General features: G+C 32.2%; 1 protein-coding gene across 3 annotated transcripts; it reads right to left on the reverse strand.

Annotated features, from left to right (window-relative positions):
• Positions 1-367: 367 nt before the first annotated feature.
• Positions 368-27,212, reverse strand: LOC115888111 (protein maelstrom 1). 3 transcript variants are annotated; one of them, XM_030907692.1, is made up of 12 exons: positions 27,042-27,212; positions 26,822-26,987; positions 17,223-17,418; positions 14,926-15,081; positions 11,612-11,745; positions 11,229-11,369; positions 9,622-9,741; positions 9,196-9,423; positions 6,680-6,805; positions 3,294-3,369; positions 3,141-3,233; positions 372-715 (listed from the first exon to the last, which is right to left on the reverse strand). In XM_030907692.1, exons 2-12 carry the CDS (start codon positions 26,939-26,941, stop codon positions 570-572), a joined length of 1,536 nt encoding a protein of 511 aa, XP_030763552.1. In that variant the 5' UTR covers positions 26,942-26,987; positions 27,042-27,212; the 3' UTR covers positions 372-569. The 3 variants fall into 3 exon arrangements, with proteins under 3 accessions (XP_030763553.1, XP_030763554.1, XP_030763552.1); XM_030907693.1 differs by lacking the exon at positions 3,141-3,233 and having other exon boundaries at positions 368-715; XM_030907694.1 differs by lacking the exons at positions 26,822-26,987; positions 27,042-27,212 and adding an exon at positions 20,301-20,495 and having other exon boundaries at positions 368-715.
• Between the last annotated feature and the right edge of the window lie 154 nt (positions 27,213-27,366).

The following is a 27,366-nucleotide window of genomic DNA, read 5'->3' on the forward strand; positions in this document are numbered from 1 at the left end:
TGGAAAGATCACAGGTATTTAGCCAACAACTGCAAGACACCAGTTTGAACAATTTCCGCAATGTTGTATGCGATTTGATAAAAGAAGCTTTCCCCGAGGCGTGCAAACATACTTCTGTAATTTCTTTGTGAAAATAAACTATTTATTATTGTTATATAGTTTTTTAATCAACCAAAGAAAAAAATACCTTATTGGATTTTAATCAACTGCAACATATCTATATAAAAATTAGACAAAAACAACCCAGAGACCTCGTTTTGAAAACAAAAATATACAAAAGCTTGGTTCTAGATATCGGAGTACTCTAAAAACCAATACAAGATCACCCTGTATAAATAGAATTATTATTGAAACAAAAATAAATATGTTGTCGAAAATACAAATTTATTAAACTATATTTAACAAAATATATTGTTTATTCTTAATATTAAAACAAAATATGTATGAGATATATAGTGTTTTAGAGATAAATACGATCTTTTAAAGTATCTGGTCAAACAATAACAAGTATCAATAGTTTGTTGACAGGTAAAGAAATAAAAAAAATAATAAACAGTAAACAAATAAAGTTAATCGTCATGGTCGCTTAAAATACCAGGTCGTTGTAACCGTGCCGCCAATACAGCTCTACCTCTACCTCTTCCTTTGCCCTTGCCTCCGCCCAAAGGAGGGAAATCATCAGAGTCTGCAGAAGTGAAATTCTTTGGTATAGCCCCTGAAACAATGAATTACTTACATGCCACGATTAAACAGAGGCAGGTTAGGTTACATTTTAAAGAACTATTATTTAGAAATAACAATTCGTAAGAGTTGTTATTTAAAAAAAATAACAGGTTTGAAAATAACAGTGTGTAACGATCCTATGGACTGGCTTCGAGAGTAACTTCCTTTTGTCAAAACCAGGAAGGGTTGATGTATGGGATGATCTATGGTCATAGAAGAGTGTAAACAACAGTTGTTTCACATGCTAATTAAATAGAAACCTGTTGTTATTGCATGTGCATCGGAAAATGTTTTGCAATTACAATATACATCGCGAGTTTAGTTTTGAGTAGTGAAGCAGTTATTATTTTAGTATTCTAGTGTGGCAACAGCGAACGCTTCAATACTTGTTTAGATGGATTTTGAGCTCTTCACTAAAGGTTAACAACAATCTCGGAGAAACATTGTCATTGTAAAAGAACTGTTGCATGCATTCTAAATATACTGATTTTAGTTTTTAGTTCTTTTTTCTTTCCTTCACACGTGAGCTAAACAGAAACGAATATTTTTTAAAGACCCGTTATTTTACAAATGTTGCTTATAAATAAAAATTCCAACAACTGTTTTCAAAAATTCAGTTTTTACAAGGTTTTCCTTCTGTCAAGTGCTAATGAAACAGAGGGGTTTTCACTTAACAAATTGTTATTTTTGGAAAGGTAATTTTAAGAGACTTTCAGTTAATTAAAAATATACATGGTGTCCCAAATAAAAAAAATCAATTTATCTGTCGATAACTTTTAAATTATTAATTTAAAAAAAAATATATTCAAACCATTAAATTCTACGTAAAAAAGTTACAGCTTCTATGAAAAATGTTTTCATAGAAATACAAAATTTTCCATAGCAAAAAAGTTACAGTGATTTGTTAAAAATGCACATTCTTGAAAAACACCCCGTAACTCCGAAACGGTAACAGATATACAGTGTGTCCACGGATTGACTCCCAAAGAGGAAAAACTTTTTTATTCGTGGGTTTATGAAAAAAAGTTATTCTTCACAAAAACTCCTGCTTGAGCTTAAACGACCAACAGGCATATTATTTTTACACATGTATATACCGAGTGTTAAAAAGTTTAAAAAATAAGGAAAACGCTAAGAACAAAGTACTTGTATATGTAAAAATACGATGAAAAGTTATTAATAAAAGTTCTAAGGATTGAAAAACTACACCACATTACCAAATTTTATTTTACTACCTAAATGTACAGGGATTGGTAAAAGATACCTCTCCATATAAAATACCATTTACTCTAAATTAACTTAATTTTTTGAATAACACCTGTTACAACGTGCCTTTATTATCTATTATTTGTTTGTAACAATATTTTTTTTATTTTCCATTCGTTTTCTAAAAAAAGTTTAATAATTAATCGTGTACGAGTTTTATTTTATAGCCTCCATTGGTTAATTCAAAAAGGGAAGTAATGAAAAAGGGAAGTAATGAAATTGCGTAAAGGTAAACAAGGATTTAAAAATTATTCAAAAAAAATAAGTTAATTTAGAGCAAATGCGGTATTTTATATGGAGAGGAATCTTTTACCAATCCCTGTACATTTAGGTTTTGAGATAAACGTGGTGTAGTTTTTCAATCCCTAGAACTTTTATTAATAACTTTTCATCGTATTTTGACATATACAAGTACTTTGTTCTTGGCGTTTTCCATATTTCTTAAACTTTTTAACACTCGGTATGTCCATTTGTAAAAATAATATGCCTGTTGGTCGTTTAAACTCAAGCAGGAGTTTTTATGAAGAATAACTTTTTTTTCATAAACCCACGAATAAAAAAGTTTTCCCTCTTTGGGAGTCAATCCGTGGACACACTGTATATTTGCGGTTTTCACCATCACGTTTTTGATAAAAATTGAGTTCCAGACACCGATATTAGTTTTCGTCTATCTCCTATAGAAAAGGGCGTTTCCCTTTAAAAGCAGACAATTTGACCCACCCTAAACAACTATTTGATTTCTAGTGTGCAACAGCGTAAACTCTAACAGTTGTCTGAGTGGGTTTTAATAGTAACTGTTTCCATTATCGAAACTTGGCAGTCATGCATGAGCTTAAACAGCATTTGAAATGTTTTGTGTAGGAGAATAACAGTTAATTCTTTCAAAAAATAACAGGTATGAAAATAACAGTGCGCTGAGAGAAACGCCCCTCACGGTGTGCAGTCGCGAACCGAAATTTTATCAGAGAGAGTTTAAGGAGAATAAAAAACGGATATTATTTTTTGTTTTCTGGTGAGCAACAACTTCGAGAGTTACACTTCCCGTTAAAAAAAAACTGGAAAGATCCATGTCAACTGTTATTCAGAAATAACAAATATAAAACCGTTGTTATTCTAAAAGGTTAAAGTTGCTTTACATAACAGTGACTTACCTGTTGATGCTCCCGGACGAACATTTTCATTATTCGCTCTTCTAGATCCTGAATTTAGTGACAAATCAGTCAGTTTCCTTTCAAATCCAGAAGCTAAATAAAACAACAAGAGACCAATACACAAACAAACACGAAACTAACACAGTAACTTACGTAAATTAGTTTTAACCGTAGCACTTGCATAGCTATTCAGTGTGGAAGCGGAATGGGAAACACTTGAGTCAGTTCTCTAAAATAATCAATTAGGTTATGGCATATATATACACTCACCGGCAAAAAAACCGGCCACTACAAACTAGTCCCAATTTCAAAGTTGGATTTCTCGCGAACCACTCATTAGATTTTGCTGATTTTTTTTTAAATTGTAAATCAATTCCTTCTTAACGGATGCTACGTCAGAAATTTTTATTCCGAATTTATTTTGAGCATATACAGGGCACAACAGTAAGACGAAGTTTTTTGCCCGAACTTTGTAATACCCTGTAGGGCGCAGCAACTGTAGTAGCTATTGCTAAATCCAATGACATTGTAGCCTCATCTTTTGTGAGTATTTTGTTTTTTTAATCACGACATTATCTCCGTTTGTATTGGAGATACGCTGCTTTAAAACAAACGCCTCGAAAACAGCTTTAGTCCATTTCTCAATATCCCAATTCACATGTAAACGCGCAAACTGAAGACGTGCTCGACGATGTCTTGGAAGTAGCTGGGGTCCTGTGGCAGGCCTCCTTGCAGACAAGCTGTTTTCTTTGAGTCTTCGTCTGATTGTTCTCTCACTGACTTGAGTTCTGCGCACGGCTTGTAGCAGATTTTGATTCTGAAAAGCTGTAATTCTACGATTTCGTAAAGTATTCAGGACAATAAAGCGGTCGTCAATTGCATTTGTCTTCCGTTTCAGTACCGATTCCAGGCATCCTAGACTGTTGTTCGAGGTATACCCTGGGTATCGGACATATAACGTTGACTTCGGCCATCCTCAATTAAAGCCACAATACGAGCAACGTCAGTTACCGATAATGACATTTTTTAATTTGGCAACCGTTGTTGTCATATTGCAAATACTCATAAATCTGTTTTCGCCTATGTCGCCTTGATTATTTACACATAAAACTTTCTGCCTGCGAAGCATTTTTCCGAGACGTTCGTTTTAAAGCAGCCTATCTCCAATACAAACAGAGATAACGTCGTGATTAAAAAAAAAACAAAATGCTCACAAAAGATGAGGCTACAATGTCATTTGATTTAGCGATAGCTACTATAGTTGCTACACCCTACAGGGTGTTACAAAATTCGGGCAAAAAACTTCGTCTTATTGTTGTGCTCTGTATAATATGCTCAAAATAAATTCGGAACAAAAATTTCTGACGTAGCATCCGTTAAGAAGAAATTAATTTACAATTTAAAAATGAATCGGCAAAACCTAATGAGTGGTTCGCGAGAAATCCAACTTTGAAATTGAGACTAGTTTTTAGTGGCCGGTTTTTTTTGGCGGTGAGTATATTACACTATATCGCTAGTTACGAATAGAATAGAAATTGAAGCCAAATTTTTGAGATGAAGCTATACAAAATCCACATAAATCGGTCCTTTTCGTTCAACAGCTTTGAACTACGCAAAAGTGAGAGGTGCTTCTCGACTAGTTGATTTATTTTATACTAACCAATAGAAGTAGTTTTCTAAGTTTCTATCTACCACGTAAATCAATTTAGCGTCTGACTATTCGCGCCTTTACTTATGAATTTAAATTTAATCTCTGATATATTTAAACAAAAATATCTAAAATAACAGGTTGAAATAATGCCATTACCAATTAAAAAACAATATATTATACATTATTATTATTTAGAGTTTAAAACAGTGCGCGGACAGGTGACAGCGTTTAGCAATGAAGTAGACGAATCAGATCGTTTTATTTGGTGCGTGCGCACAAAAATCCTGTTGAACAAAAAGGATAGACTTGTGCAAGCTTGATATTCCTATTTCTTTTCTTTGGCTTCACTTTCTACTCATTGTGTAAATGCGGTACTAGCAATATATTCTTATAATATATTTAGTATATATAGTCCTTGGGAACATTTGTATTGTGAAAATTAGATGTTACAAAGATGATGTATGCTTTTTTTGTCTCCTTATGTTATTCTGCTGCGGTTGGGTAAATCCCAAAATACCCGCTAGTGCTCCCCTACTACCAGATTTTGGTTGAAATCATACGGTATCTCCGTTATTCGTGAAGATAGAAGGATGCGGTTTGCACAAACCAGGGCCACTGTTTTGTCAAACGGAAGATGTCCTAAACAAAATTTTCATAGCCCTCTTCGTTTTTGAGCTACAGGGTGTTTTTGAAAATTTTGCAATTTAGGAGACCCCATGTATCTCTGTTATTGTTAAAGGTACTGAGACGATAAAAAATGTTTATTGTAGAACTTTTTGCGTAGAATACAGTGGCGTAGTCTGTTATTCTTCGAAAATAATATTTTTAAAGATATGAACTAAAGTTATGTTTTCTTAAATGGAGCACCCTGTATATTTATAAATTATGATCTGGCTTGCCATAAGCTTCTCAAAAATATATAGCACTCTATATTTATTTTCACTATTTAATGCAATATTTAAAAAACAATAATTATGAACATCTGGAAAATGCTTTATAATGCAAGCTTTTAGATATTTGCAAACCCATCCCATTATAATAAATTCCGTTATAAAAAAGTGAAAAATATATTCAGAGGTTGAGTGGTAACAGTTCAAAAGTAAAATATATAAATTTGAAATAAAATTTTAATATGTGTATGTCTATTTTAGTAAATACCATTTTAATTTTATTATTTATCATGGCCTACTAATAAGAAAATGATATATTTTAAATATTGCAGTAATTAGTGAAAATAAATATAGAGTGACATATATATTTGAGAAGCTCATAGCAAGGCGGATCATATGATTTATAAATATAGATGGTGTTCCATTTGAAAAAACATAACGTAAAAGTTCTACAAGAATCAGTTTTCACCTTCTCGATATCATCCATAATAGCGGAGATACGGGGGCTGTCCCAAATTGCAAAATTTTCGAAAAGACCCAGTAGCTCAAAAACGAAGAGGGCTATGAAAATTTTGTTGACAGCATCTTCCGTTTGACCAAAAAGTGGCCCAGGCAAATACGTTTAAATAAAATATACGACGGCCTCCCCATAAGAGCAATGAGAGGATTTACGTCCCAGTATTGAAGGAGGGCAGAAAATCGAGTCGAATGGTTTCAAGACATAGGTTCATCCTTGTTTAGTCAAACCTCCTACAAACCAAGGATAGACTTATGTAGGAAATGCATTGAAATTCTATAGCCATCCTTCAATATCGGGACAGGAATTTAAGCGGTACCCTCCGTATACTTTATTTTAAACGTATTTGGGCCCAGGTTTGTGTAAACCGCATCCTTCTATCTTCACGAATAACGAAGATACCCTATGATTTCAACCAAAATGGGACACCCTGTACAAATAGGAAACAGCTTTCCTCAATTCATTGTAACATATAACTCACCGATCGCCCTTGACTGCTACCTCCAAACATTGATCCATTATTTCCACTTGTAAAAGTAGAAGTGTCACTAACTACAGACTCACTGTCCCAAGTGTCAGCAACCGAATCGGTGTCGCTTTCAAAACCCTAAAAGCAAGAACTAGGATATATCTTTAATTAATTAATAATTAATACATTCGTGATTATAAAACAATCAACTTTTAATCAAAAGTTTATTGTTTTATAAGCTAAATATTAGGCTTTCTCTATGGATACAACCACAGATTATACAGATTATAATCTTTGTTTTTTCTTTATTGTTTTTCGTGGTTCCAATTTTCGGAATCGGGCACTAGTTAGGTGACTAGTTTGCGCACATAGCCCGCCCACTTATGGCCTCTAAACTTGTGCACAGCGCCTAACCGGCACAGTTATTAGAGAGATATCGGAAAACCGAATAGTCATCCAGTATTTACGCGTACCTTATCATGGTTACGACACGGTTACGATATGCGCGAGTCAATTTTTAACGCAACACCCGCTAATAACGTTACCGCCTGACGTAATTTGCGGATCAATTACACCAAGTGCTATTTCTAAATAACGTTTAAAAATTGCTTAAATGGGCATGTGCGGGTATTTGACAACCGGAGCCGGCCGGCGAGATCTTTTATTTTAGGTTATGTTTGAATTGTTTTGTATTATTGCTTTAGTTTTATTAGGTAATTTGATATTTAAGTAGCTGGGATTAGTTTTAATTATATAAATATGGCCCAAAATATGGATTCCACCTCTTCCGATACTAAAGAACCTATAAAGAGTCTTAGGTTTATAGCAGATGACGATTTAGCCCTTCTAAGAGAATTTGTTGCTTGTTGCCCTAAACCCATTGGCAGACGTTGAACAATAAAGCACTGGAAAGAAGCAGCCCTTTAGTTTTAAAATACCTAGTAAACAAAACAATTTCAAAGTTTTAAATTCAAAGTTAGGTTAAGTTTAAATAGCGGACGCGCCGCGATCAGAATTCTTTCCGGTCCGATAACGCCGATAACTATAAATGAAGAGAGTTAATAGAAAGTTAAAGCAAGGCACAATACGTATACGTATCTCTCGACACGTAACGCAGAAAACTACGTTACGTCTGCCCTTGCGTTGTCGTGTAAACAAGAGTTAAAGCAAGTATTTGACGTACGTAACGCAAATGGTACATTTGTAATTCTAAATTATTTTGTGAAACAATTTATTTAATTTTAAAACTGAAAATGGATATCTATTATTCCATTGAATCCGCATTAAATTTATAAAAGTAATATCGAAAAATGAAGAAAATTATAAATGGAAATTATTTTATTACAGAAAGTAGTCCTTACAACTTAAAATGCTCTTAGTAATAAAAAATATAGGAAAACAGACAGTTTTATGATTATTTATTAGATTCCATCTTTTAGAATCCTCATATGGATTTTGGCTAAGAACTAGCATATTTAATTAAATAGATTCCAAAATGAGTTTATTATGATGCTTAATATTTTCATACTAATTTATTGTAATATAATAGGCCCAGTTCTGTTACACTGGCCCCAAAATTTATGAAATAACTTAATTACTTGCCAGTTGTGGAAACGAATTGTTTGTGAATTTGTACGTTCGGCATCATTCGGGTGAAAATCGAAACTCCTTCGGCTCGATACGTTTGCGTTTTGTACGTACGTAAAGGCACGTAAAGATACGTATCACGTATCCGTAAACGCAAGTGAATTTCTCACTGCGCAAGCGTACATGTCAAACGATACGTTTACGTCTTTGGCCGTGCTTTAACTGTCTATTACCACCTCACGTAAAGGAAATAACACCTGACCTTATTAACGTCCATGCACGCTATTCGGTTTAGCCATATCTCTCTATTACGCTGTTTATTGTTATTTTACGCGAGTTTATTTTTGCGCACAGGAAATTTGACTCGTTTGCACATCGCCAATCACGTTAGAGTTTTTGACAAACACAAATGAATTAACACCCTTCAAATAACCACGCTAACCAACCTGATTGGTCAAGCTTAATAGTTGACTGCTAGGGCTAGACACTTCTATTTGTTGCAGTTGACCGGTCGACCCAATCAATACATCTGTCAGTACTTAAAGTTCTAGGGAGAGGTGTACGTCATGCGTTCAGCTTCACAATTTAATTACGTCTCGTGATACTTAATTTGTATATTTAATAACGAGTCGTTGTAAATTTCCTTATAGCTTGAATTTTTTTAAGTGCAAGCTAGAAACACTTGCATTTTTGGTAAAAATAAGTGGAATTGAGTGGGTGTTCGATAGTGGTCGCGCTATTAAAACTCTGAATTCAAAAATCGATATCACGAAATCTATTAGAAATAATAGATTGTAGTTTTTTCAAGAACTTTGTTAATATTTCTGCTGTGTTTTCTTTGTAGACATTATATTCATATATGAAGAAAAAAATATAGATAATCCTTTTAAATACTAAAAAAAATTACATTTCTGCTGTCAAAAAAAAGCGAAATTTCTTACCTTTCGGCTTCTACTGCTTCCAAATTGTGAGCTTCTAATGCTACTGCAATAACTAGACGAATCTCTGATAGTAGTAGCATTGTCCGATATGGTGGATTTCAATGGAACGTGACTACCCTGTTCTAGTGTTATATTCAAATCAGAGCAACAGTTGTCGCACAGCATGTAAGCATATCGTATCACTATCGACTGGCTACAGAAATGCGGCCTGGATGACACACTATGATACTAAAAACATGATTAAAAAGCTATAAGTGCGTTTAAGATAATTAAATAAGTAAGAAAACGGTTTTTCTTTGACTGTTTAACAATAAAATAAGTAAATGACATAAAACCTGTTATTTTCAAATAACAGTAACAGTTCCAACGATTATATAGAAATAACAGTTTAGCCCACTTCTGGTGTTCAACACAGTATAAACTTACCTTACAAGCAAGACCAGGTGTATGACAATACACATCTTTTTCGATTTCTCTGTCACTGATTGTAATCGTTTCCCATATGGGTCCGCCAGCTACGGTGTTTCTTAAGGTTAGGAACATCGACTGAAATAAAATTATATGTCTATAAGTGAAAGGTGTCAGAGACACATAAAAATTAAAGTTCTTTAATACAGCATTCAATAATAATTAATAATAAGTTAGATATAAACTAATGCTTAAGTAGATTGTTTAATTAACGATTTATTACTTATAATCAAATAACACAGTTGACCATAATTATTATTTCTAAAGAATAAGAGGTACAAACAGTGTTACCAACTATCCGAAATAGAATTTCTTTTGAAGACGGTCAAAATTCTCAGTTTTTTTCTTTTACTCAAAATCGACTGTAGACTTGGTGCATTTCAGTCGATTTCAACAAATTCCGACCGCAGCGCTTCAACGGCAGAAATCAGAAATTATCAGTATGTATTTCACGGCGTCGTCATGCTGATCGCATTAAAATAATATTGAAATCGTGGTTTTGTCATAATATTTAAGAATATTAGTTTTTTGCTAGTGCAGTTATTGAGACTATAAAATACTCAGGTACGAGGTTTGTGTGATGTAACGCTGTTTCGAGTAGTAAAACATAAGTAGTGAAAAGAATTCGAACTAGTATTGTTCGTATTGTTGTGGCAATTAATTTCAAATGTTAATAAAATTGCCGAAAACACGTGAAGGAGAGCGTCATTAGGGCGTTGTTGGGTGCAATAACATTCAAGAACTAAATTGTGGGATATTCAATTATCCCGAAACAACATTTTATAGCTTCATAGTCTCTCATACCTATTTGATCAAAAGCAAAAACGGATTCAAGCAGTTCAACGAAACAAGTGAGTAACAAAGTGCTCGTTACTTAATCAAAAAAATTAAATAGACATATACTATGAGAGGATAAAATATAATTTGCAATATTAATGGAATACTTTTTTAATCAATTAGTGAATAAATGTTTTATGAACATCTAAAATTATAATTATGTACCTTTAAACATTTTTGCAATAGCCGAAATAGCCCCAATTATGCCCCACTAGCAAAACCAGTGATTAAAACTATGCTCGCTACCGTAGTTGAAGTGATCTAAAAAGTATTTTTAGCTGGAATAATAAATTATAATACAAGTTAGACCTTCTGAATATGTCAAAATATTTACTTTTTTATTTTTATTTTTAGAACATTCACAAATTATAGTTTCTAACACTTTTAGAATAATTAAATAATAAATTTTTCGTATACTCGCTATTTAAACCCGTGTATTTGTATATACTAGTTGTTTACGATATTCTCCGATGGTGGCAGCACCGGCGGAGAATTCACCAAGCCTATAGTGTCGCCGAGAGAAAAATATTGGGGGACGGGTCCAAAAACCATTTATATTCCAAAGCTATTTTCAATCTTAGCTAATTAGTAGGTACATTAAAAGACTAAAAGAAAACACCATTTGAGATGTGGGGGACAAATATAACGAATGTAAAATTGAACATCTTTTTAAGAAGCAAAAAATTTTAATTTTCAGAAAACTAAAAGATTATAGATCGCTTGCTTACCTGTAGATTATAAATTTTAAACAAGTTCGTCTTGCCTTCAAACTGACCAGACCAGTCATCTAAAATACTCTTCACCATCTCGATGTGCCTCTTGTCCGCGAACATAATAGGGAGTCTCCGATTTCCTGGCGCTTTATTTTTCTAAAAGTATCATTTATAATTATTATAGAATTTTCTAGGCATTTTTATTTACTAATCCAGGGCAATCTTAAACCACAATTTTTTTACTTAAAAACTGACTCTGGTACTGATTTATGTCTCTCTATGTCAATACTATTTTGATTTTTTTGGCACACTATATAATATTAATACTAATTTAAATGAATATTAAAATTTTCATAAGTTTTAAGTTTTACATGATCAAAAAAAATTATAAACAATACCTCAAGAAAATCTAGCAACTTAAAATAAACTTCTTCTTGATTGTCTGGAGAATTGCTAGACAAAGGTATTTCCAATTCATGCGTTTCCTTTGAATGGAGCAAAGCTTCATGCTTGTACCCTTGAGGGAGATCTCCTAAAAATATATTTAAAATAATGATGTACTTAAACAGCCGTTAAACGGTAGCCTACTAAAATGCCGTTAATAGATATTGTGACGTTCATGTCGGCAGAAAGTCATGCCTGCCTATAAACACTGTGCAAGAGCACCTGTACCTCCGTGGCTAAGGCTATCGCTTCGTGAGCGCATGGTCCGTGGTTCAAATCTCACGCCGACCAAGACTTTTTTATATTTTTTTTGCTTATAGCGTGATCTTATTGCATTGGTTTCACTCTTTTTGGTTGGATTGGTTTAGTTATTTGGCTGGTTGGTTAGCGTAGTTATTTGGAAGGTGTTAATTCATTGGTTAGTTGGTTATTTGGTGGGGTTGGTTGGTTTTTTTACTAATTTATATTTGTTGTTTATATTTTTTTACCTGTGTCGAGGTTAGTTGCGTTGGTTAAGTTGGTAATTTGGTGGGGTGGATAGCGTTGGTTAGTCCTTATAAAATTCCTATATTTCATAAAACCATCAAGTGCGTCACATCAACGACGTCATGCCTATTAACGGCATTTTAGTAAGCTACCGTTTAACGGCAGTTTAAGTACAGCCTTAAAATAACAACTGACTTGAGTTAAAAATAACAGGTTTAAAGCTTGATTTTCATGCATCCGTTATCCGACGATACGATATTAATTGTATAGGTTGAATTTAAATACTTGATTTGGTTAGAAAATTACGCTGTTTAAATTTATTGCATTTTCATTACTCCGTTCATCGGATGTACGATTTGATTGTGATTGGTGTCATTTTATATTTTCATTTCCATAACGATTTCGCTGTTTTACTTATAGTCGAAGAGCTAGCAACGTTTTCGAGAGAGAATCTTAAGAATGCTGGTTCTTTAATACATCTTTTTAGTACAAGAGCTAGCAACGTCGGAAAACAAAGTATTTTAAGACGTCTGGCTCTTTGATATATCTTTACTATGATCTCTACAACAGCATGCGGTCCATCTGGCTGCCAGTAAACGTTGCGTTCCCTACTACCCTCTAGTATTGAATATAAGATCCTACATGTCTTCATAGCGCAGTGCGTAGAGTTTCCGACCACGAACCGATGATTCAGAGAGTTCGAATCCGGGTCAGGGCCAAGACATTTTTTATTTTATTTTCGTTTATATTGATTGTAAAAGTCTTTGACCTGACCCGGATTCGAACTCTGAATCAACGGTTCGTGGTCGGAAACTCTACGCACTGCGCTATAGAGACATGTTCGATTTATATTCAATACTAGAATTTATAGGACTAAATTAATAAAAATATAGGATCTTCTTCCGATGCGCAGTAGTGAACGCATCGGGTATCGGCAGCCACACGGGCCGTATGCTGTTCCAGAGAGCATAGTAAAAGATATATCAATGAGCCAGACGTCTTAAAATGCTTTCTCGAAAAAACGTTGCTAGCTCTTAGACTATTTTGTTATGCTCTCCTGAACAGAGTCTGGCTGCCGGCAGACGTTGCATTCACTGCTGCGCATCACAAATTCGCCCTCTATTTCAGGAACAAAGGAGGCTAGGACAAATCTATTTGTAGCATATTTAGTTTCATAAAAAGTAGCCAAGTAATGTGAAAATCGCATCATTGTATCTCTACTCATAAACGAGAAATCCTATAAAACACACGAAAATGGGATACCCTGTACAGATGTGATGCGCAGTAATGAACCGCAGTAGTCTACCGGCAACCAGATTTCCCGCACTTTATTATTAATAACCTTATGGGCGATTTCGTGGCACAAAACCTGTCCGAGATGTAGCTGGCGTTACCGTCAGCCTGTCCGAGAATTCCGAGATTTAGTTTAGCTCCGAGCCGCTGCGCGCTGATAGTCGTTTACAGCGCAGCGGATAAAGAATACTGTACTTCGTAACCGTAGTTCTGCTTTCAGTCGATAGAAGAGTGGTTGCCGGAGACAGTGTTGCCAGAACTACTAATTAATCCGTAGATTTACGGATTTTGAGTACAGTACGTTAATAATACGGATTTTCTATCATTAAACAATTTATTATAACATTATATGATTAAACAAAGAACAGCGTCAGAGTTGGCTTGGAAATAAAGATCACTGTTATTTTATAATGTACAATATTATGGTAAATGTCAATAATCGTCATTTCCAAAAGAACTAAACGACTTTTTCGATCATACGATATATTTAATATTTATAAAATAATTTTTCTTTTTGTGGTAGTGAGGTACCCCAATTAGCCTATTCGATTGGGATGCGAATCTGTTTAGCGGCAGATTTGCGTCCGGGGGAAGCCCCTATACTATTTCAGGTGACACTAGCTAGTTGTTGAAGATTATTAACCAATAGATCCGAATAATATTTGAATTAGATGGAAGATATGGAATGGGATATATTGAATAGAATGTCAGTGATGTCAGTGGCTAAAGGGCGGAGTACCCCCGGGTGAGTTTTACGATTTAACTATCAATTTTATCCAGATCAGTAAATGTTTGTTTTGTTATTTTCATGTACAATGAGAGACTACTTGCCAATGACCAACTAAATGGATATTTGAGGTGAATTTCTATTGTGAGACCTGGTTGAGTAAGCCCCAGAAATAAGCGATTTTACACTTTATTATGGCAACACTGTCGCTTTCAGATCTACACGTCTTCGATATGCCTTCGCTGGCCGAATTAGAGAAAATAAGTGTTTTATGCGCTGACCGCAGAGCGAATGGTGTCTCCACCGTACAGCACTTGAGACGTAAGGGGAAATCAAATCAGCCTTGTCACGAATTCGCCCATTAGGTTGCGTATCTTCCCAATAATTATTTCAATCAACGCTGAGGGTCTAAACGGCCCTTAAAACCCGCTTTAGGTAGGCTGAATTCCGTTATGATCGTAAGTCGACTAGTTGTCTAATGATTAGGCTGTTATAAGTATTTTTGTTTAAGTTTTTTTTTGTTAGGCTTGTTTGTTTTATTATAAAGGTACATTCAGGCTGAGAGCGTCGAGCGTAGCGTCGCGTTTGCGTGTCGAAATGGAATTAATTCACTTAACTTAAATTAGACCGTTCAGGCAGACAGCGTCGCGTTTGGCTTTGCGCTAGCGTCCGCTGAGAGTCGGGGTTCGAGTTCAATGGGGCGGACGCGACGCAAACGCGACGCGACGCTCTCAGCCTGAATGTACCTTAACAGTTACTTACCCGATTTGATCAGATAATGAAATACGTTTTCTTGTTTAACTCCCTCCAAAAGAGTGAACTTAACCACGCCAATTTCGGCAGGATAATATCGATTAGTAGCAGCATGTCTACAGAACGTGTTGAAGTGAATCATAAACCAAACTTCAGATCCCAACGCTAAAATTTATAACTTGCGATCAGCGGTTAATAGTACTGTAATAAGAGCTTTGAATAAAAATATTAAGGAAAGAGCATATCAAAAATCTAACATCGAACGCGACGGGCTCCTAAAATGGCCGACTTAAATTACGGTTTATCAGTGCCGTTCTAACTTTATTCAAAACGTGTAAAAATATGATGTAGTGTAGACGTGGGATAATATTTATTGTGTGGGACTCAATAATTAGTTGTTTTATTTTACGTTGCGAATAAATGTTGGTAGTTATTAAAATTGTTATAAAAATATATAATTCTAATAAAAATATAAGTTATAATAATTATTTATTCACACAAACATCCGATATGCCACTGAAGCAGGTAAGTTAAATTTACGTATCTAAATTCTTTGACATCTAATCTTAAACACATAGTAAATAAAAGCAAAAATGCAAGAAAAAATATATAATTAGTTAATTTTAAGTGAATTTCGTGAGTTCTGACTGAAGCTTTAGATTAGTTTACTCTTGATAGCGGTAAATATATTTGGCCGAAACATGTAAGTAAAATAAATAGACAATGGAAGTCGGAAATTCTTTTAGTTTCAATACTGAATCATTCCCAAGTAGGATTTTTGGACACATTTTAGGTCTAATAATTGTGTGTCTGTTTTTTGAGACAAAATGGAAACGGTACGCTACAAATAGGAAACATTTTAGAAACTTATATATTTTATCAATATCAATATGGTGGCACTAGCCGTTTCCTGCAATGTTTCGATGCAGTATCAAAAATTTTAGAGGAAATGTTTCGAAACGTTTTCTGCAATTTGTTCCCAAGATGTTCCCATTTTCAGCAGTCACTGTTTCTAACTGTGAAGAAACAAAATACCAAACTAAAATAGTCTATGTCTGTGTGTGGATTTCAAAATGAAAAAAACAATCAACAATGTTGACCTCTACCATAATTTTTTTGTCTTGAAATTTTTATTTTCAGGTTTTCTCGCACAAAAAATGTCTAGCAAAAGCAAATTCATTGTTTAATTTAATAATGTACTTTCATATTTTTAATGCCCCTTCTATATATAATTATTTGTTGCTACAAAATATTTTTGTTTGAAATATAGATTTTTATTTCTATATCATAGTTCTGAAAATAAAAATAGTATAAAAATCAATGTAAGTAGAATGCGTTCTTATGAGTGTAAAAGCTGAACAGCCGATAAAAACATCACATTTTTAGTTAAAAACGCTAACACTACCCAACATGGCGGAATTTTAATTCTTTATTTTATAAAATGGATATGGAGTCGGACACAAATCATCTACATTATATCATATTTGTGTCTGAAAAGAGAGAAACTCGTGTTTCGAAAATGAATCGACAATAATTGGAAACTTTTGTTTCCAAAATGTTTCGATTTAGCGCTATCTATGAGTAGAAATTTCGAACTAGTTGCCTGTCAACAACGCCAATCAAAAGAGAATTTTTATTTACTTATTACAACACAAAACATAAAAACATGTATTCTATTGTGGAAAAAAAGAGAAAAAAACGTTTGCTGGTAACATTTTTCTTCGGTCTACTGTTGGGTATGGGTAGTGGCAGTTATTACATTTATTCCTAAAACATTCCCTACTCACCATTATATCCCTTCTTCTGCTTTTTTAATTATAGTACAATAAAAACTTGAAGAATGCATAAATGCAAAAAACTGCAGAACAAAATACATTCAATAAAGTAAGGTTATGTTGCCACTGCATTTGACAGAATATGAAATAAATTATGGAAACTTTTCAGACACAAAACGGGTACGAAATCTTGGTAAACGTGACCCATATCTGTTTCTTAAAAGTTTCGAAAAAATTTTGACGCGAAGATATTGTTATAGCTTATGTAGCAAAACCATATATTGGTAAAATGTTTCGAAACCAAAAGCGATTTATGTTACGAAACATATGTATCAAAAATGTGAGAAACTGTTTTGTTTCGATTTTGTGTCTAAAAATGCTACTTGGGAATTGTCTAGCACATTCAAATGAACAAAAAGTGAGTCACGCCGATCGAATGAATCGGATTACAAGTTGCCCATATACCCGTAGTCTTCGTTTACTTATTTCTCTGAGTCCTTAATACATAACAAAAAATATATAAATATTTACAATCTCTGCTGTTAGAGGCGGAAATTAGATTCTTCACTTCCTCTTTCTCCTGTTGTTCTTGTTGAATTTTCAGGTTTTCCTCCCTGACCAAATCATCGACCAATATTCCTTCCGAAGTGTACCTTCCCGGCGCCACTGCATTTTTGAGATGGGATGCCCGGTCTTTGAACCGTTGCCGTTGTTGCTGGTTCATGTTCTAATAAAAGTTAATAAAATTTATGATTTTTCTGAATCCGTGGTCTAAAAATGCGTAAGATAATGAAGAAAATGTACAGAATGGATCAAATTGGACCCTTTTAAATGAAAACACCCTTTTCTAAAGGAGATAGACGAAACAACAACACATTTAAACTATATCTAATAACAACAATGATAAATAGCAAATCAAGACAGGAGATTTTGCTGCAGGTGTTTGAAATGTCGATCGTCTTCTCTTATGTACAGGGTAGGTCAAATTGGATGCTTTTAAAGGGAAACTCCCTTTTCTATAGGAGTTGGACGAAAACTAATATCGGTGTCTGGAGCTCTATTTTTATCAGAAATATGATGGTAAAAACCGCACATCGATATCTGTTACTGTTTCGTAGTTACGGGGTGTTTTTCAAAAATGTGCATTTTTAACAAATCGTAACTTTTTTTCTATGTAGAATTTAATGGTTTAAGTATATTTTTTATCATTTTTGAGTTATCAACAGAAAAGTTGATTTTTTATATGGGACACCCTGTTTTCACCATCATGTTTTTGATAAAAATCGAGCTCCAGACACCGATATTAGTTTTCGTCTATCTCCTATAGAAAAGGGTGTTTCCATTTGGACGCTTTTATCCAATTTGACCCACCCTGTACAGATCTGAACAACAGTGTAGGTAAAATATACCGCTAAGTACTTCTAATTTTTGTCTAGAGTATACGGGAAATTTAAAAATAAGATTCTTTAGTATTCCTCAAAGAAACAAATCCATAGGCGATAAGTCCGGTGGCCTAAACGGCCAACGGCTGGGATATTGTTAGCTATTCTATTACTTTTGAAAGCAGCTGCAAAAAATTGCTGATAATTTCAGCGGTGTGAGGAGGTGCCACGACTTGCAGGAAAAATATGTTTCCGAGTTCTATTAGGGGCAGATCATCAATAAGGCCAAAGTATACCAAATAGTTGAAACTGGCGAACTTTTAAAAATTCTGTATTTCGAAAAGGACTCAACAAAATATCAAGTGTGATATATGTTTAGAAAGGTAATTTTAAGCTCTTTTCGGTGAATGAAAAATATATCTAAAGGGTCTGTCATATAAAAAATAAATTTTTGTGTTGATAACTCTTAAATTGTTACTTTAAAAAATACCGGGTGCGTTTCAAAAGTGGCTCACCCCTATAACTTTTTTTATTTTTTCAGACAAAAAACGAGATTTGATATGTTAGTATATGACATAAATTAGGATTGATTGACGTATTCAATTGTTTTTGGTTACTTTCTGTTTCACCGGAAATGACTACAACTTTTGATTTTTAAATGACACCCACGGTATTTTTTTACTTTATTCGATAAAAAATGACATTCTGAATAGACTGACATATCATACGTCAACTTTTGACATTTTCGCATATGGTTTATCTGAAATTATAACTTGCGGTTCGTAATGAAAATTTGATTCGAAATACCAAGTGTGTGGTATCAAATTATTCGTAAAGAAATGCTTTTTCCAAATATGCTAATGAGACACCTTCTTTCCATTTGAAAAAATTGAGATATGATTAAAAATACGATTTGGGCATTTTCTAACTGGCCAGGACAAGGCACTAAAAATTTAGACGATCAAATCAATTTTTCCAAGGCTCATTGATTAAGAATTAGCGTTTTTAACATAGCCATGGCACTCTAGATTGAAATTTAAATACAAATTTGTATTAAGCGAGAATGTCAAAAGTTGACATATGATATGTCATTCTATTCAGAATGTGATTTTCTATGGAATAAAGTAAAAAAATACCGTGGGTGCCATTTAAAAATCAAAAGTTGTAGTTATTTCCGGTGAAACAGGAAGTGACCAAAAACAATTGAATACGTCAATCAATCCTAATTTATGTCATATACTAACATACCAAATCTCGATTTTTTATCTGAAAAAATAAAAAAAGTTATAGGGGTGAGCCACTTTTGAGACGCACCCGGTATATATTTAAACCGTTAAATTCTACATAAAAAAGATACTTTAGAAATGTTCTCATAAAAGCGCAAAAAAGTTAAAGGGATTTGTTAAAAATGCACATTTTTGAAAAATACCTAGTAACTCTGAAACGGTAAAAGATATCAAAGTGCAGTTTTTATCTTGTTTTTGATAAAAGTTGGGCTCCAGACACCAATATTAGTTTTTGTCTATATCCTTTGAAAAAGGGCGTTTTCCTTTAAAACTGTCCAATTTGGCCCATCCTGTACAGTACGACGACACGGAGACTCCAAGGAGAATGACAGTTTTTATTGATATGAAATTCTGGGAGCATAATATGTTTGGTTTGGTCGTGGTTTGCCCAAAAAAGTTACTCAAATTGGAAATATAAATCTACATCTGCTTCTTAACGTGAAAAAAAGATAAGAGTATAATTTTATTCAGTGTCTACATCCATAAATTTTTGTTAAATTAACGAAGGAATATCACAGCCACCTAGATTTTATCAAATAATAAAGATCTAGTGACAGTAAACCATTAAGATTAAAATATCTATGAAAATCTTTGTCTAAGGGGCAGGCAACCTTAATATTATTTTGAAGAGACATGAATTCTCCATTGAACATCGAAATAATATACTGGGTGTTCATTTTAAAATAAAAGAGTAACTTGCATTTAAATATGACCAATGCAATGTTCCAATATTAATTTTCTCACCCTGTATACTTTTTCGGGTCAAATTTTAATTTGGTTTTACACACAGTGATTATTTTAACTAAGTATTAGGCTATACAGGGTAAATTACAATTTAGGTAGCTGTCATTGAAATTCAAAATTTATTCTTCATTTTCACAAAATGTGAAATATGTCAAAAACCTTACATTTTAGTCATATGCATCTTTAATCAAACTCACCTTCATTTTTTTCCTAGGATCCGAAAATTAACTAATATATAGGGTGTTCCATTACAAAAAAAAACACAACTTCGATGCGTAACTGTTTTTGGGAACAACCTGTAGAACTTCAAATATTTTTATAAAATGCTTTTAATCAACCTACATACGCTTCCAAAATTTCATTTTAATATAAACTACCGTTCTCCTTGCAGTCTCCGCGTCGCATGAGAGGCGCCAGTCTGTACTAAAGGAAATTCAAAAATGTGTTAAAGCAAAACCAAGAAGAGAAAGTGGACCTATGTATTTCATCTCTGGCAGTATTGCCGGTTTCGGGTACAGGACAAGGTTATTAAATTAAACGGGTCGCCTCGTAACTATGGACCAATCACAGTAGTCGATGCGATTACTTAAAAAAATAATAATAATAATAATGGCACAAATTAAACTGTTTTTCTATAAAATCTTTATTTATTTTTCTTTAATTTTGCTGACATTTAATATTTTTAAGCAATACTTGTATTCGAAAAAAGAATAGTTTCAGCTTTTCACTATGTAAAATTAGTCTTCTTATTCAAAGTTTTAGCTCTATTGTCATAATTTTAAACAAACTGTATATAAATATACAGGGTTGTTCACCACATACGACACGGAGTATTGTAGCTAAACGATTAGATATTTAAAAATTATAAGTTTTGGGTTTGTTGAAGGACTATTATAGCTACAATTTAAAAATATTTTTACAAGATACAGAGTGTCCCAAATAAATAAAATATATCAAAGTTGTATTTTTTTAAATGGAACATCCTGTATATTATTACATTTTTCGTTTCTATCATTAAAATAAAGGTAAATTTGATTAAGCTTTATCACACTTAAACCATGCCGTTTTTGAAATATTTTCAATTTTGTGGAATTGCAGTAAAAATTTTAAGGCTTCATTTCTACAAGGGTATCAAAGTTTTTAATAGTAAATATTTACTGAAGTTTATTTATTGATCAGTTATTGTGTTGCAATAATAAAAATAATACTACCACATACAGAATGTCAAAAAATTTATATTATATAATTTCTAGCTTTAAACGGCAATAACTTGTTTAATTTAAATGAAACACCCTGTATATTTAACGAAAATCAGATGCACAATTTAATTATCTATCAAATTGTATTATACCATTTTTTACCTATCCCCTCAAGTTTTTGAAGAAAATGTATTTTCTTATAATTTAGACCTATGGAATATTGACATTCTAGATTGTTTTTAGAGCACCACATGTACAAAATGTACAGGTGCTAAAAACGATAATATTACTAGCCCATTTGTATACAAAAAGAAAACTATTTAAATATTTATAAAAGAGTATACCATTAATTAAATATTCCACCATTATTTCCGTCCAAATATTAATTAATTACATACTTAATTGTGTTAGTTAATAAATTATTCTAAATAAATGTGGATTTGAATCAGAAATCAATATAATAATAAGTCAAGTTATGAAACTAAACGTCTATGTTGTTATAAATATATCCAAAAATTAATCAAAAAATGAAATAAAATTTTTAAGGTGTTACTTTTTACATTACACTGTCGACAAAATATACACATACAAAATTCAGTTTTTTAGAATATGGAGCAATTATTATTAATTAACGCAAATAGTCAATTAATGTAGTTTGAGTACTGGAATCATATTATAATTTTTTCTCTTTAACAAATATTTAAACAGTTTTTTATTATTATTTAATGAAATAAACGACCTATAACAACAATATTAGTATCTGTACCATAGACTTAAAATAAAATATAGACTACACTATTTACATCTCAACGCGGACAAACAACCTTTTTTGTACACATGTTTACTTCTGGGTACAGTCGACCGAGCCTTCCTCATCCAGCCTATGTTGTCACGTCTTTAATATTATCAATATTTTTTTTTCTTGTTATACACATATATTGAGATATTAATACTACAGTTTAATAAAGTAGGTTTTAATATTCCATAGATGTATTAAATAGTCCTTATACTACTAAATTATAAGTCGGATACTGTTTAATAAGGATAAGTTCTGTACAATATGACAACACCGATTAGAGGCGAGGGAGCCTATTCATTCATTTATTACCTTGTAGTACGTGTCGCACGTGTGCAGTAAAGCTTTGTTGCCGCTATCTCCCCGGCTGTATTAACGCATTTTCTTAGCTTGTAGTCCTTAAGTGTTTATTTTATTGACTTTTTCTGTTCAAAAACTATAAAATATAGTTCGCCAGTGCCAAACTTGCAAGAAATTTGACTTAAATAATCCATTTAAGTCTTGAAACGACTTTTGACCGGTAGGCAACTCTCAATTTACCCATTGGCAGTCAGTGGCGTTGTTGTAGAAAGGCGCTTATTTAGATAATATTTTAGTAAAATGTAAAATCTGAATTTTTTCTTTTATATTACATTATTTACTTACTTACATTGTAACAAAATCATAATTATAACCCTGTTAATAATTAATAATGTTTTTATTAAAAATATATTCCGGTTTATTCTAAAATTATCTTCAGAATCTAAAATAACATACAAGAATTTTAAAATGATATTACACTATGAAACAATATTTTTTAATATACCGGGTCGTCTCAAAAGTGGCTCACCCCTATAACTTTTTTATTTTTTTCAGATAAAAAAAACAGATTTGTATGTTAGTAGGTATATGACATAAATTAGAATTTATTGACGTATTCAATTGTTTTTGGTCTCTTCCTGTTTCACCGAAAAGATTACATCTTTTGATTTTTAAAGGCACCCTCGGTATATTGCTACTTTATTCGATAAAAATGACACTCTGAATAGAATGACATATCATATGTCAACTTTTGACATTGTCGCTTAAAACATATCCTATTTTAAATTTCAATCCAGTTTTTTCAATCCACTAAGTTTTAATCAAGGAGCCTTGGAAAAATAGTTTTGATCGTCTAATAGGTTTCGTGTCTTGTCTAGGCCGGTTAAAAGATGTACAAATCGTATTTTTTAATCATACATATGTCAATTTTTTTCAAATGGAACAAGGGTGACTCATTAGCATATTTGGAAAAAGCATTTTTTTATGAATATATTGATACCACACACTTGGTATTTCGAGTCAAATTGTCGTTATGAACCGCGTGTTACAATTACAATTATACCATATGCGAAAATGTCAAAAGTTGACATATGATATGTCATTCTATTCAGAGTGTCATTTTCTATCGAATAAAGTAGAAATATACCGAGGGTGCCGTTTAAAAATTAAAAGTTATAGTCATTTCCGGTGAAACAGGAAGTGACCAAAAACAATTGAATGCGTCAATAAATCCTAATTTATTTCATATACTAACATACTAAATCTTGTTTTTTATTTGAAAATATAAAAAATTATGGGGATGAGCCACTTTTGAGACGCACCCGGTATAATAAAGACAGTACCGAGTTAAATAAATGTAGTTTTTATTTTATCCACTTCCTATCACCTTCCTTGCTTTAATGGAACAGATTTATGTTTTCTCTAATTTACATAATAAGACATCACTTAACCAGAAAAAAAATTACAACAATCATATTTTTTTTTCTCTCCCTGTCGTCGATTCTATTATATCTGTGGAATAGATCCTGTTTTGATTAATATTAGGGGTTGTAAATGTTTGACTAAAATGAATAATTTATTATTAATTTCAAAAATTACCTAATTTCGATTATAAAATTTCTTCTATAACGTGTATTTTATTATTTTTATCCTTTTTGGACTCTAAATTGTTTTTTCTAAACTTTTATTTAAAAAACCTGTCCTAAATCTTAATAAAATATAAAAAAGTTTAAATACGATATATTTTTAATTTAATTATAGCTTCATTAAAATAAAAAAATTAACTGTAGCAACTCTTTAAAAATTTGTTACATTTTTAAAATTAATCTAAAATGTCAATATTCCATAGGTATATATATAAATGAGGTCTAAATTATAAGAAAATGCATTTTCTACGAAAACTTGAAGAGATAGATAAAAAATGGTATAATACAATTTGGTAGATAATTAAATTGTGCATTCAATTTTCATAAAATATACAGGGTGTTCCCTTTAAATCAAACAAGTTATTGGCGTTTAAAGCTAGTAATTATTTAAAATAAATTTTGAGACACACCTAAGGTAGTATAATTTTTATTATTGCAACATAAAATTTCGTAAATAGAAATACTTCAGTAAAATATTTGGCTTTAAAACTTAAATACGCCTAGAGGAATAAAGCCTTACAATTCTTACTGTATTTTGACAAAAACCTAAATATTTCAAAAACGGTACGATTAAAATGCGGTAAATCTTAATCAAATTTACTTTTATTTTAATCGTAGAAACTAAAAATGTAATAATATACGGAGTGTTCCTTTTAAAAAAATACAACTTTGATTTTATGATGATTTTATTTATTTGTGACACTCTGTATCTTGTAAAAATATTTTTAAATTGTAGCTCTAATAGTCCTTCAACGAATCCAAAACTTACAATTTGTAAAAATCTTATCTTTAGCTAAAATTAGCTCCGTGTCGTATATGGTGAAGATCCCTGTATCCACTTTAATTAGTAAACTCAGTTTTATAAACTTTAGTGTCCTGCTTATTATACAGGGTTAATCGAACGGTTGTTTTTTATCATAATTTTAAAACACCCTGTGCGATAATTTTGTGAGAAAATTTCTCTTAAACAATATTTCGCAGTCAGAACCATGTCTCCTGATCATTTTGTTTTTTCACTCATGTCAACACATACCTTGATTAATTTTTAAGAGCGAAAAAACTTACAAATTAACTTAATAATCCAACAATGTGCAAATTTCTCAATTTTTATTACTTTTTGATGTTACCAGAGATTGTCTCTAATGTTATTTTTTAGTACGGCGATGTGACTTAGGTGACTATTATAGGGTTTCCGAAACCGGAGCTGTTTTTCTGAACCGGGAATTTCGGTACCGCGCCTCTTAGGGATTCCCGGTTTTTCGGTACTGACTAATTTTTGTTCATTGGTGGTGCAGTTCATCAATCAGAAAGCAAGGGATGGTTTTGCAAAGTAAAATGGATAAAAAATTAGGATTTTTAATGAAAATAATATGAAATTATTAAGTAATCATTCATGAGAAAATTAACAGAACACAAGCAAAGAAAAAAGTATAGGTAACTTAAATTTCACATCAAACAACATAAACCAACTTCACTGAATTTGAGACAAAGGCCCCAAAATATTGAATTAAAAATGTAAATATCTAATAAAACATAACATAATAAATATTATAGGAACTTCAAAAGAGAAAAGAAGCAATAACAATAAGAAATAGCATCATTACTTATTTAGAAGAGTTTGATTTCCACCGCTAGAAAGTATTAAAGGACTTTCTCATGTAACAAAAAAATAAGATGCAAATGCCTATAAAAACATAACACAAAAAATATAACTAATACATTTGATTAGTTATACATTATAACCCTTCATTAACCCTGTATAAGCCAAGTAAGTACTAAAGTTTATAAAAAATTAAGTTTACGAATTATATTTATGTTATATTTTGGTAAAAACTTCTTTTTAAATGACTTTCATGCCAAAATCGGGAAAATCTGAGCTAATTTAAACACACTATTGCTAATAAATTAAAGCAATGATTTTGTTCAAGCAAGTACCTATTTATATCATGTCATCATATCATATCTATTTTTTTAAAAAAATACTTTTTATTTTTTTTTAATTAAATGAAAAACAAAAAATTCGGCGACGACAGTTTTTAGAAGAGCCAATTAGCTATCTTTTAGTAAATAAAGCAAGTTTCTAGAGCAAGTCTTTACTTCATTAAAGATGGCACAGATAAACATTAGCATTTTATATATGTAGATTTATTTCAATGGTTCAAAAAACATGAGCACCTTACTATATGTCGATAAAAAGGTTTTTAAACAAATATGGCATGATGGCTACCATAATACATTCATCCTTCATCACATATTTTCTGAAAATAGTTATGGAGGAGCCTTTTTCATGATCTTTTGTTTAATAAATTATGGGGGAAGGGGGAATTTAAATTATAGTTTACTTTTTTAATGATGATCTACCTTCAAATAATTTCTATGAACTATGACATGTAAATAAAACAACTGAAAAAAGCAAGAGTACAAAAAATGCAAGGGTCTTGCATGCTAGGTCTTCCACGGGTCAAGTAAGTACTCATTTAAGCCTGGGTAGACTTTAAACGTTACTCAAACTTATAAATATTGCAAACAGGAAACTAACTTGCCACCTTCAGTACAATAACTGAGAGCTCTCTTTGCTACAGATTACCTTAATGTCCCTATATCTTAGAATAATAATGCATCAATATGAATGACCAAATTGTGTTTTATTTTATTTGCGAATTTTAATTATTAAGGGAAAGACCACTTTTTTGCACAGGGCGAAGAAAGATGACACAGTAATATACAACATATTGAAGCAAACTTATAAAAGTATGCTGCTAATGAAATAAATATACCTGCCAAAGAGGCCCAGCTACACTAACTGCTTGCTCAGTAGATCTTATATTTCTTTGCTGTTGTAATTCATAAACAAACTCCATAAAGGCGTTTGGTTTGGCTTGCTTTTTTGGCGCCATGGCACATACAAGTCCGGTATGTACTTATGTAGCAGATAAAAACAAACTGAAAAAAAATACATATTCAAAATTTGCCTGTAAAATGTTCACTATTAATTACCACACCACAGTACCGACTGACACAACAACTAATCTCTGAAACAATCTTAAAACACTTAAAACTGCAATTCAAGCAGTTTTACAAATAGTGTGGCTCAAGTTTCAACAATTCTTTTGACAAAAAACGAAACGAAAAAATGTCCAAATCCTAACCTAAGATTCTGTTGATAACATGATAACGTCAAGCGTCAAGTTGTATAGTTCTCTATTATCTATGGTCATATAATATTCAAACGGTTGTATTACTGGTTGCATAACAAAGGAAAAAGTTCTGCTTTATAAAAAAAAACAAATTCATAAAATGTAATTAATTTATTACAATATAA

The sequence above is a fragment of the Sitophilus oryzae genome, unplaced genomic scaffold, assembly GCF_002938485.1.
Source record: "Sitophilus oryzae breed Bouriz unplaced genomic scaffold, Soryzae_2.0 scaffold_684_pilon_pilon, whole genome shotgun sequence".
Taxonomy (NCBI): domain Eukaryota; kingdom Metazoa; phylum Arthropoda; class Insecta; order Coleoptera; family Curculionidae; genus Sitophilus; species Sitophilus oryzae.